Here is an 11,974-nt window from a genome sequence, read left to right on the forward strand (position 1 = left end):
CGTCAAATTAAAATTTTAATTATTGTTAAAAGTCAGGCTACCTCCTATTCGGAATGTTGATTCTGCAGAGAACAACAAGCAAGAAACTCCACAGTTACTGTTAAAACAAAACTGAGTTTCGATACAAAAGCATATACATACACATTAATAATACAAATACTTGTTGCAATGTGAGTGTTTGTTTGTTCACTCTAAGCAGGCATTATCAAATTAGTCACAGGATTGAATAGCACTTGAAATAGTAATCTTTCCAATAAATTAAATCAAATTATTACCTGAATCCATATCTGCATGTAAAAAGCGTTATTTCACCATGTTTACAAACAAATGTACCGTTTCTGAGCGCTCTGTTCCAGCGGCAGTTGTCGACTATGTTTGCTCTGTTGCTCTTGGTTCAACATCTCTTGCTCTTGGAAGCTCTTGGAAGGGGTGAGATTTTGAAAATTATATAATAAGTGTCTTTGGCTTATAAATATGCCATTGCTGAGAAGCTGTCACATCAGAAGAAGGATCTGTATTTCGTTTATCAATATCTTCTAAAAAGTGTAACCTTAAAGCCAGCGGTAATAGCACTGGCTGTTGTGCTAGCGGTCGCGGGTTCGATTCCCGCTCACGACAGACATTTGTATCGACCATAATTATAGATGATAGTCATGGTCTGGGCGTATTGTTTCTGTATTGTATGTGTTTCCGGACCCCCAACACAGGAGAAAATCCTACTGGGGGATCCGTTGAGTGTGAAGCGTTTATTAATTCTAATATTAATTCTTTAGTATATAAATATGTCACTGCTGAGAATATTTTTTATACCACAAAATAGATCAGAATTTCGTCTAAGATATAAAGTTCACCATGAAGATTTCCTAAGATTTATATCTTTATTGTCAGAATCAAAATGTATTTTAGATATTAGTGCCAAAATAATGCAGAATCAGCCACACATTGAACCCGCAAAGTGACAATTAATATCAACGGGATTCATTAATCTATATCCCTACTCGAGTCTGGCTCTAGTCTTTTAGAACTGTCAACTTGACCAAGCTTCTCGAAGCAATTATGATGCTCCTATAGAAAATCGACATGATTTTGCTACATTAGGTTTTGTTCTGTGAGAGTAAGAGTCCAAAGGTAACCACTTAGCACGCATCATTTTTCCTTAATTCTCATTAGTTATTTTAGTTTATTTTAGGTGAACACACTGTTCAAGTTGGATTTTTTTCTTATTAGACAATAACTTTTAAATCCAAACATATTTTTGACATTTTTAGATACATCGAAAGATACCTTTATCGTCAAACAAATCGACGTCTGTCCGGATGTGGGTTATTTCTTCAAACGCGATTTGAACTCAAACACTATTGAGCCGAGCTGCCACCTCTGCTTCTGTCAGAACAATGGAACTGCTATCTGTTGGTCCCGAGAAAACAGGAGATGTGATGAGAAACATTACTATCACACTGGAAAGAAAAAGACGTAAGGATATAATTTTTAACTTATACTTTTACTTAACTTATATCAAAATTAAAAGCAATCAAAATCAAAAACAGCTTTATTCAAATAGACCCCAAGAGCACTTTCGAATCGTCATTTTACAAATTAAAACTTTAAAACTAAATTATTATATTTGTAGAGGTGAAGCTACCACCGATTCGGAATGTAGATTCTACAGAGAAGAATCAGCAAGAAACTCTGCAGTTACTCTTTTGAAAAATAATATATAAACTGTGTTTTAGTAAGAAATTAGTAATATCTTGCATGAAATACGGCGTCACTACTATCACTACTTATCAACTATGTAATTCTGCACCGAATAATAAGCTTTATGTATATTTTTTTTAAATAAAAACTTTAAATTTATGTTGTGACCATTCCAAATAATATTTTACTAGCAGTTCCTCGCGGTTCCGCCCGCAGCAATTTGAAGTGAAAACGTATTAAAATATTATGTAGCTTATAGCCTTTCTTGGTAAATAGATTAAGCAATAAAATAATTATTCAATTCGAACCCGTAATCCCTGAGATTAGCGCATCCAAAAAAAAAAAACTCTTTAGCTTTATTATTATTATTATTTATCATATTTTTTTCGTATAGACTTTCGTAAGGAATTCGAAATCGGGAATTGAAAACATATATAAATAATACTGCACTATTTTTAAATCATTTAGGATCTGTATAAAAACGTATCATCTCACGTTTTAAATAATAACAATTCGTCAAGTGTTCGGACAACTGATTTGTTTCAGAGACGTCAGATCCCGTCGTTCTCCAGGTTTCAGTGACGTATTCTTTCGCGACGCAACTAGAGATAGTAAGTGTTCATTTAACATTAATATAAAAATAGCACTGACTGTACTTGTGTTTGCTTATACTGAAATTTGAAGAAAAGTTTCTCTTATACAAACGTCGTGATGACATCATTAAACAATAAAAAATCACGATTTCGTGAAGTCATTTCTTTAATCGATATAATTACTAGCTGACCCCGCAAACGTTGTTTTGCCATATGTTATAAACCCCCTTAATCCCCCCCTATAACTAAGGGGTGTAAAAATAGATGTTGGCCGATTCTTAGACCTACCCGATATGCAAACAAAATTTCAGAAAAATCAGTCCAGCCGTTTCGGAGGTGTATTTTAACTAACATTGTGACACGAGAATTATATATATATACTAGCTGACCCCGCAAACGTTTCTTTGCCATATATATTATTAACCCGCTTAATCCCCCCCCCATGTAACTTAGGGGTATGAAAAATAGATGTTGGCCGATTCTCAGACCTACCCGATATGCAAACAAAATTTCAGAAAAATCGGTCCAGCCGTTTCGGAGGAGTATTTTAACTAACATTGTGACACGAGAATTATATATATATATAATAGTAAATAATATCGCAGTAAATAATATCGATCGAATTGTAAGAATGTTAATATAATTATAGTTTTAAACGTCGGATGTTCATAACGGATGCTCAAGTACTGCGGCGTCACTTCGGTAATATGCTATATTTTCTGTAATTATGAATTCAATTATGATAACGCAATGCAATGTGTGTTAATACGATTATGATTGTTGATTATGATAGAATTTTTATGTAGCAGCGGCTATATAGGCGACGACGGGCGTGATCACTTTGTTGTTGATCACAATTTAATTATTTTTGTCACGAATTTTAAAAAGTTGCTCTGTTTACTACAGTTCAAAAAAAATAATATAACTCAAAAACAATTGGATCTCGATCAAATTTATTTAAATGTCAAGCACCAGTTTTAAATTAAAAAACAATCATCAAAATCGGTAGATCCAATCAAAAGTTATAACATAACACACATCGGAATCGACGACCTCCTCTTTATTTTGAAGTCGGTTAAAAATGCCTTCCTGTACAAAGAAAGTAAAGGAATTTCGTTGATTTTGATTTTATGTGGCGAAAGTAATAATATATTAACTTTTACATTCAATTTGTAGCTCTTATGTTTTAATGTACCCCATATTTGATATTTAGGCATTTGTGTGGCAAATGCATTGTTTCCAGATTCCCGATACACACAGAAGAACCATGTTCTACTGTACCGTTGTGTGTGAGGCGTTTATTAACACTGATTATTGTAATTTTTTGTGCAGTTTTCAACAAACAGATACCGGAGCAATGCAAGCCATTCGAATCGAGTTTTAGCGAAGGATGTCCACCTGGTAACTTTTCGATAGTAAATTATTCTTCACCACTAAATTTTAAGTTAGAACTTTTCAACCATTACTTTAGATATTTTTTTATTTGAAGTCGAATTCAAGTAAAGTTTTTAAAGTAAAACTTCTTTACGCACGTTTGACTTGGGGAGTAAGCTTGTAAATGCGTGGGGAAAGCGTTACGAAAAGTGTAATTGGGGAGTCGAACGGAAGGTGAGAGGGAGATATAAGTCAGTGAAAATAGTAAGATATAACTTAGTGAAAATAGAAATTTTTACTTGAATCGTGTGGTCTAAAGTCCTCGATTTTTTTAAAATATTATACATGCTTACAATTCACAACTTAAAAGCTGAATATTTGCAGACAATGAAATTATGAGTAATTGTTTGTTTCAGCTGATTGGTGCACTGGCTGTACTGTTTGTGACTGTGATGCCAATGGTCGTTGGGATTGTCACATTTTAAGTTTTTGTCCTGACAGTAAGTTTTTTGACATAACTCAATATAAATAATTCTGCATCTGTAATTTAAATGACAATATATAATTGTAGGTAAGGGTAAGAAACAAATGAAGAAACGGCGAGGTCGGCTTAGAAATAAAACAAAAAAACGGCAACTACCAAAAACGAGAATAACCATGAAAACTACAAAGAAACCAACAAAAAAACCAATGAAACATACTCAAAAATACCCACCAGTGAAAAAATATGTTAAAGGAATTAAAGAAAAAAAGCCCCAAAAGCAACAAAAAAAGGTGAAAGTAATTAACAAAAAGCAAAAAATGAAACAACAAAGTAAACCGAAAAAGTATATAAAAACAAAAAAATCAAAGGATGCGTTCCAAAAGAAAAAATTTCCAAAAAATAATACATCCAAAATTAATAAAAAAACAAAATCTAAACAACCAATAACATATAAAACGAATAAAGGGAAAGATAAGAAAGGAAAACCTAACGCTCTTAAAGCTGGAAAAGTAATAAATGGAAATACTAACAGTAATGATAGTACCGTTAAATTTGCTCAAACTTTTCTGAAGAAAGTTATGGCTTCGGTCGAGAAAATTGTGACTGAAAGTCAAAAGAATTTAGTCAAAGCCAAACAAACGAAAAATATACAGAAGCGTTCTATGTCAAAAAATTATAGAAAAGATATACAGAAAAACAGTAGTGATAGAGATACTAACAAAGTACAATCTAAAATCATCAATAACATAAATACAAAACTGCGGAAAAACTTATCCAAAAAGAAGGCTACAGATAAGTTAATTATTCATTCAAGAAGAAAGAGAGAAATAACAACAAATGAAATAAAGTCTGAGAATAACACATTAAAATACTTGTCTACAATATCTAATAGTTCAACTACAAGAAGATATGACTATTACAAATATGAAATGGATTTGAAAAATGTTACCCTAACAAAGCATAATAATTCTATTACAACTGAAAGAAATGATGAACAATCAACTTTAAATAACACTTTTAGTAAGACAATAGGAATGACGGTTATACCAAAGGGTTTGATTTTCAATAAACTACAAAACTCTTTAACCTCTTTGAACACAGAAAAAAATCGTCAAGAAATTTTCGGAGTGAAATCTAACTATAGCAATGACAATGGTTACTATTTTTCTTTCAATACCACTAATTATAAAGAAAATTTAACTTGTGGAAAATTCTGTGATCTAAAGAAAACGTTAAAAAAATATATCGGAATTTCAAACAAAAGAAATTCAACAGAAGCTAAAATACAACATTTAAACATATTGACTAATTTGAAAAAGATTTTCAGACAAGTATTCTTTAAATCCAAAGTAAAATCGAGAAGCTCGACGATTGAAAAATTACCTTTTAGGAAGCGTTACACTATAAAATTACTTTGTAAAAGTATAGATAATTGTAAAATAAATCACACTACAAAGGAATTGCAATATAAACTTGAAAAATTAAGAGCAGAGGGTCTGAACATTTTAAAGTCTGCTAGAATAATTAAGGGTCTTTTAAGATTGCTCAATAGTGAAAATGGTAAAACTAACAGGACATATATAAGCAAACAATTTACTGACAATGACATTAATAAACTTAATTTAATACTAACAGGTGAATTTGAAGCTAGATATGGTTTAATGAACGTAACAGAAACACAAAGAACACAAATGAACTACATTAAAGAAAACATATATGTTTTAATTCGTTCTATCGAAAACTTTGCTCGTATTTTGAATGATGTTATAAATATTTTAGCAAATGGAAACAGACGCATGGTAGAACATAGATATGCTGGTAAACATAAAACTATTAAAGAAAACAGAAACGCTATTGTGACTGATAAGTTAGAAAAACTAAAAAACTTATTGACAAACTACAATTTGGTTCAAAATAAATTTATCAAAAGAATGTACGAAGTATTAAATACATTAGAAAATAATGGAAAAAATATGACAGGTCAAATTAAAGTAAGTAAGGTGAGTGCTCAGAATAAAAAGTTTAATAATACTATTGCGATAGAAAACTATACAAAAAACATATTTGAAAATCTCAGGAAGTTGAAAGATCTGGTGGTAAGACTGAATTCTAAAAATCGTAAGAAAAGGTCAATTATGGACGAAGGTGATGCTTTAGAATATCTTTTAACGTTAATGGAATACTTATTCAAAAAGAACCAACCACTGAACGTTACACCAGGTAAGATACGTTTCAGATTTTAATTTTTAAATAATTTTATTGGTAATATAATTGTATCATAAAGATATAGATTTTTATTTTCCAGTTAACGATGGAATCGACCTTTTAATCGAAGCCATTAAGAATGCGCCAGATATAAAACTTACAAAAAAGAAAGTACTGAATAATGATTTAACGCAAATGAGGAAAACAAACACTATCATCACTGCACACGCAGATAATGAAATAACAGAAAGTAATGCCTCATCGAGTTTATTCGAAAATAAATTAAAAACATTTGAATCCATCGACGAAGAACATGAAGAATTTAATAATAGCATAAACACTAATTTCAATAGAAACATTTATCAAAACTCTAACGATATAGATGACTTACATAAAGAATTTAACAGTAATGAAACTGAATATAATAATTTAGATGAAAAATTGTTAAAAGTTGATAAAGATGTCAAAAAATATGAAATATTCATTGATGATACTGACGAAGATGAATCATTTCCTGATACGACTACTATTATAGTTGAAACAGAAGCTTCAATAACGGAACCAACTCGCACACTATCTCCAAATAAAAAAGAAACAAATTCAAATGATTATGAAACAAACGATTCAAAAAATAGGATAAAACTAGAGTGGGTTGAAGAAAACATTAATAACAATGAACCAGAGAAACTAAGTCAACCCAAAGAAACTACAACTCAAATGAGTCAACTAGTAACTAGGACAGTTAAGGCAAATGATAAATACGCTGACCCTATAAGTAGTATGTCACAAGAAGACAGTGAAACAGGATTTAAGAATAAAGAAGCAGATGAGTCATATAAAAGGCAATTGAATCTTCTTAATTCAATAGATTATGGAACTGAGAAATCTTTTGTTGATTCAGAATCAAGGGAAGACAAGTATAATGTAGAATCTTCTCCGTTGTACTTTGTTTAAATATTTATTATTAGCTAAGTTGTAATTATAGGAGTCGAAATAAAAAAAAACGATGTTACATGTCTATTTATTATTAAAAAAGTTGCTCGTGATAATTTACTCATGGTCTTAAATGAATCTTGGTGTATAATATACACATATCTGTCTGTTACGATTTTATTTCTTTACACTTATGTACACCAATAAAAAAAATTAACAGTATATGACATACGGGAAATACAAGTTGCACCAGTTGCAACAGGCGGCTTTATCGCTAATACAGCGATCCCTTCAGGTTGAGGCACTTACTTTCCCACTCCTGCTGCTCCAGATTTATAATATTGTAGAGCAAAACCTACAATAATAACTCAAATATCCATTTTAACCGACTTTAAAACAGAAGGAAGATATCAATTCGATTGTCGATGTCGATGTGTATTACCTGACAGGTTTTATTTCGATAATTCATTTTTTTAATCGAAAGCTGGTCCTAGTTGTGTGACACTATATTTAAGCGAGGTGTAAATAATACTTTTTTCTATCTAATAATGGGTATTTTTTTAATATTGACTAGCTTTTGCTCGCGGCTTCGCTCGCGCAGCAAACCTACCTGAGGAAGTACCTAAGGGTAAAGACTTCGAAATAGCTGCGATTTTCGCAATCAACGTCCCAAAAACACAAATAACGAAACCCATGTCGACTATTAGATTTATTTACTCCATTTCACCCCCTAAGGGGTTGAATTTCCGAAAATCACGAAAGACGTTATTGCATATTTATTTTTGGGAGTACTCCTACGAAGTTTCGAATCAAAATGTCTATTTAATATTGTTTCGCCATACAAATTTTGAACCACCATTATACCCCTTTAGGGGTTAAATTTCGAAATATCATTCCATATTCCTTGTATACATCATAAAGGTAAACTCTGTGCAAAATTTCAGCTTTTTTAGGTCCAAGGGTTTGGGCTGGGCGTTGATGAGTGAGTCAGGACTTGTCTTTTTATATATAAAGAAGGCCAAAGACGGGCAGCAGCGTCTTCGGTGCAACAAAGCCAGCCCTGCGGTCACCAACCCGCCTGCCCAGCGTGGTGACTATGGGCAAAACACATGAGTTCACGCTATTTTTGGCGTAAACTTGTGGAGGCCTATGCCCAGCAGTGGACTGTATAGGCTGTAATGATGATGATGATGATATAAAGAAGATGACATACACACACGGTTGTCTGTTCCTAAGCTAAGCAATTTAATGCTTGTATTATAACTGTTGACTGTTATAGCTATATATTTTTTCCCGATTAATACATTTTAATAATTCTTGCATAAAAAAATACAAAAATCCCACCCAGACTCGAGGCGGGACTCGAACTCACAACCCCCGGAGCAGAAAGTAGTGTCACTGAAAACTGCGCCAACGGGCTAGTCAAATTCATTTGTCTGCCTCTGCGCTGTGTTGCTTGTCGTGGTAAATTCAAGGCATTTTTTTTGTTTGCGAGCAAACACAACTATTTATATAGGTATTAAATATAACCTTCATGCAACAAGTTCTAACGAACTCTGTTTTTCGCAAGTTATGATATTCAAGCTACGTATGATCTTACGAATCAATGTCTCAGTGACATACGAGTAATAATTAGAATGGTGCAAGTTATAGACTTATTGCGTTTTTTATGGAAATAGCGATAAAGTGGTAGTGGGCGTTTAGTTAAATCGTTAGCAATACAGTTCTATAGTTTTAGAGGGTGCAATGATAGTTGAAAAAAAATTAAATGTGTAAGAATCAGACTTGGAAAGTGAATTTTTGAAGAGAGATGTTTCAACGCTTGATTGCGCTACCAAAAACCACGTCAATTTTTACGTATTTATATTTTATTGAATTTACTTAATATAGTAAAAACAAAATCTCATTAATTGATAGGTATATCAGTAAAAACATATAACATTCGTTAAATCATAGCGTTGTCAATTCTACCCCAAATCTCCTTAGGAGCTCTTTAATCACCACAGGAATACAACATTGCTTGAAGGCATAATTTTCGTTTTAATGATTTTTACAAATTGTCAATCATGCGACTCGTCGACAACTTCTCTTCTTTTCGTCTTATATTTGTAACCTAAGGATGCTGAGTCAACTTTCTTTTTTCTCCATATTAATGACTGTTTTCGACATATATTCAAGATATAAATAGTATAAATTTTCTTTCTATATCATATTCCAATACTATTATTTAGCTGTGACCTTCTGTAAGGTCAAGGTACTTCCCCAGTCGGGCTGCTCTAGATTTTAAGCAGAATATTTTTTGCTGTGCCCTACCTCAGTTAATCTTAGTAGTCTTGCCGAAAAATACCTTGAATACCTAATCACATACTACCTCCTAAATTTTACTATCATTGGTAAATGATAAATATGATATATATATATATATATCGTATGACTAATAAGTCATTACGAAACCCTTAATAGACTTTTCTTACATAAGAGGTTTATTGTTGAAAAAATACGTATTTATAAATTTATTTACATTAAATGATAATTAGTTGCATTTATTAGCGCAAACATAAATATGTAATATATTAGTAATTAATATGTCGAATGACAGCGTTATTCTAACTATCGTTAACATCATATGAGATAATATTGGGATATTCAAGCAAAGAAACTACCTCGTAAAAGGTATAATTTTCGTTTTAATGATTTTTACAAATTGTCAATCATGCAACTCGTCGATGTTTTGTATTTTTACCGAATTGCGCGATAGTGCTGCTAACCTAAGGATACCGCGCCAAACATTCTTTTTCTTCCATATTAATGACTGTCTCCGACATATATTTAAGATAATATAAATTTTCTTCATATATCATATTCTAATACTAATCTAGAAACACAGTGCACTGTTAAACATTTGTGTTTTCGCTGCAATGATCATCGTATTACTTGTTTCTTTGTTTCTTAAAATAAATAAATGTAAATTGAATCGCTATCACTTATAACTTAAACACAAAGTGCATTTAATACCGGTGTGTCGCAAGCAGTCGTTCCGCACCGCCTGTCCGCTTCCGCTTGCAATCGCACCACGCAATTAATACGTGATTAAGAGTATATTCGTATTTATTATTATTGTTAATTAATTTTATGTGTTACATTATACTAGGTCTTATATTATATGGACTATGTAACTTACATTAACTTACATTATGTAAGTTTTTAGTATATTTGTATATAATAATGTTTTTGAGTTTGTTTGTACGTTGAGTACACAGAAATACATTTGTTTGAAGATTAATAAAATTATTTAAGACGAAAAAAGTTTTTTAAAGAGTTTTTATTATATGATTTGATAATTATGAAATAAAAACAATTTCGGTTTATGGCGAGTTTCTTATAATTTATTAGATGGAATTTGTTTCATTATTATTTCATTATTACGTGTTAACAGATTTATACAAAATAGTTTGAATAATTTTTTAATGCAAAATTGTACTTAGGTTTCATGTCTAAATATTATTATTATTTAAAACTTAAAATGTCCTCTAAAAAAACAGAATCTATTTATTCATAAATAAATTTAATGTTTGATAATTTGAAATACATATTTCATTAAAGTAAAAAATTTATTTCATTTGTAACACTTAAAATTGTTAAAAAATAATAAGTTTAAGATGTAAAAAAATTTACAGTTTAGAGCGAAGGACTTATTCCAGCTTTCAATAAATAAATAATAAAAAAAAAAGAAATAATATTGTATAAAGTAGTAAAAATTTAATTTAAGAATATACGCACAATTCAAAATCCACAAGGCCATCATAAAGGAAGCGAATAAAATGTAGACAAACTTTCAACAATTTTTATTTATAATATAAAGAATATACATGTATTAAAGATATTTTATTGTTATATAGGTTTTCACATAAAAACCTTTTATTTATTGTAAAGGAATAAATACGAAAACCTTCGCCAAAAGAATAAATAATAAACAAACATTCCCTTCGAAAATTCTTTAGTAAAAAACATTTCCTTATTTACAAATTGTTTAAAAACAAATGAAATATAATCTACATTTATAAAATTTAATTAAAATCTTATAAAGTGTATGATATAAGTAAAAACACGTTCATTATGTCACAGTGTACCCCTTCCATACAATTTGTGCGACCTTAAAGTTCCCGCTCGATTTTGACATTTCACTCTGTTTCGCGCCAAAGATAGACGCCATCTTTGATTTACTTTTTTTATTCGAAGTGTTAAAGATTTTCAAAAGAGAGGTTCTGATTTAAGGAGTTTGGATTGTAGAAGTGTTTCTGTATATTTGTGATTTATGCTGTTGTGTTAAGTGAAGGAAATATTTTTTCCAGGTATGTTTTATTTGAAAGTTAATGCTGGTTTCTATTGAGTATTTATGTGTATCTTTGCTTGCTAAGATAAGAAATTATTAATAAATTTATTTTATATTTTGTCAAAAATTTCCCGTAATCTATATTAGAAATAGATAAAAAAATTGGTTTCAATTTAAAAAAATATTTATTTATTTACGAATTTCAAAACTCCGTAGTTTTTTTGTCGATGTTTTTTTTTTTTAATTTATACGATAATGAATAAAAAAAAAAACATCCAAATTGGTCCATTCGTTATGCGCGTACATACATTGACGAGATCTATTATTTATTTCTATAGGTAGTCTAGCTGTGCC

General features: G+C 30.7%; 1 protein-coding gene and 1 long non-coding RNA gene across 2 annotated transcripts; one reads left to right on the forward strand and one right to left on the reverse strand.

The window, feature by feature from the left end:
• Positions 1-371: 371 nt before the first annotated feature.
• On the forward strand, positions 372-7,308 carry LOC123665535 (reticulocyte-binding protein homolog 1-like). The gene is made up of 8 exons (XM_045599827.1): positions 372-429; positions 1,269-1,473; positions 2,245-2,309; positions 3,624-3,692; positions 4,082-4,165; positions 4,615-6,369; positions 6,455-6,760; positions 6,815-7,308. Exons 1-8 carry the CDS (start codon positions 372-374, stop codon positions 7,306-7,308), a joined length of 3,036 nt encoding a protein of 1,011 aa, XP_045455783.1.
• A 759-nt stretch (positions 7,309-8,067) lies between these two features.
• LOC123665479 lies at positions 8,068-11,307 on the reverse strand. The gene is made up of 3 exons (XR_006745050.1): positions 11,297-11,307; positions 9,753-9,756; positions 8,068-8,153 (listed from the first exon to the last, which is right to left on the reverse strand). It is a non-coding gene; the product is annotated as an uncharacterized LOC123665479 (long non-coding RNA).
• Between the last annotated feature and the right edge of the window lie 667 nt (positions 11,308-11,974).

The sequence above is a fragment of the Melitaea cinxia genome, chromosome 24 (genome assembly GCF_905220565.1).
Source record: "Melitaea cinxia chromosome 24, ilMelCinx1.1, whole genome shotgun sequence".
Taxonomy (NCBI): domain Eukaryota; kingdom Metazoa; phylum Arthropoda; class Insecta; order Lepidoptera; family Nymphalidae; genus Melitaea; species Melitaea cinxia.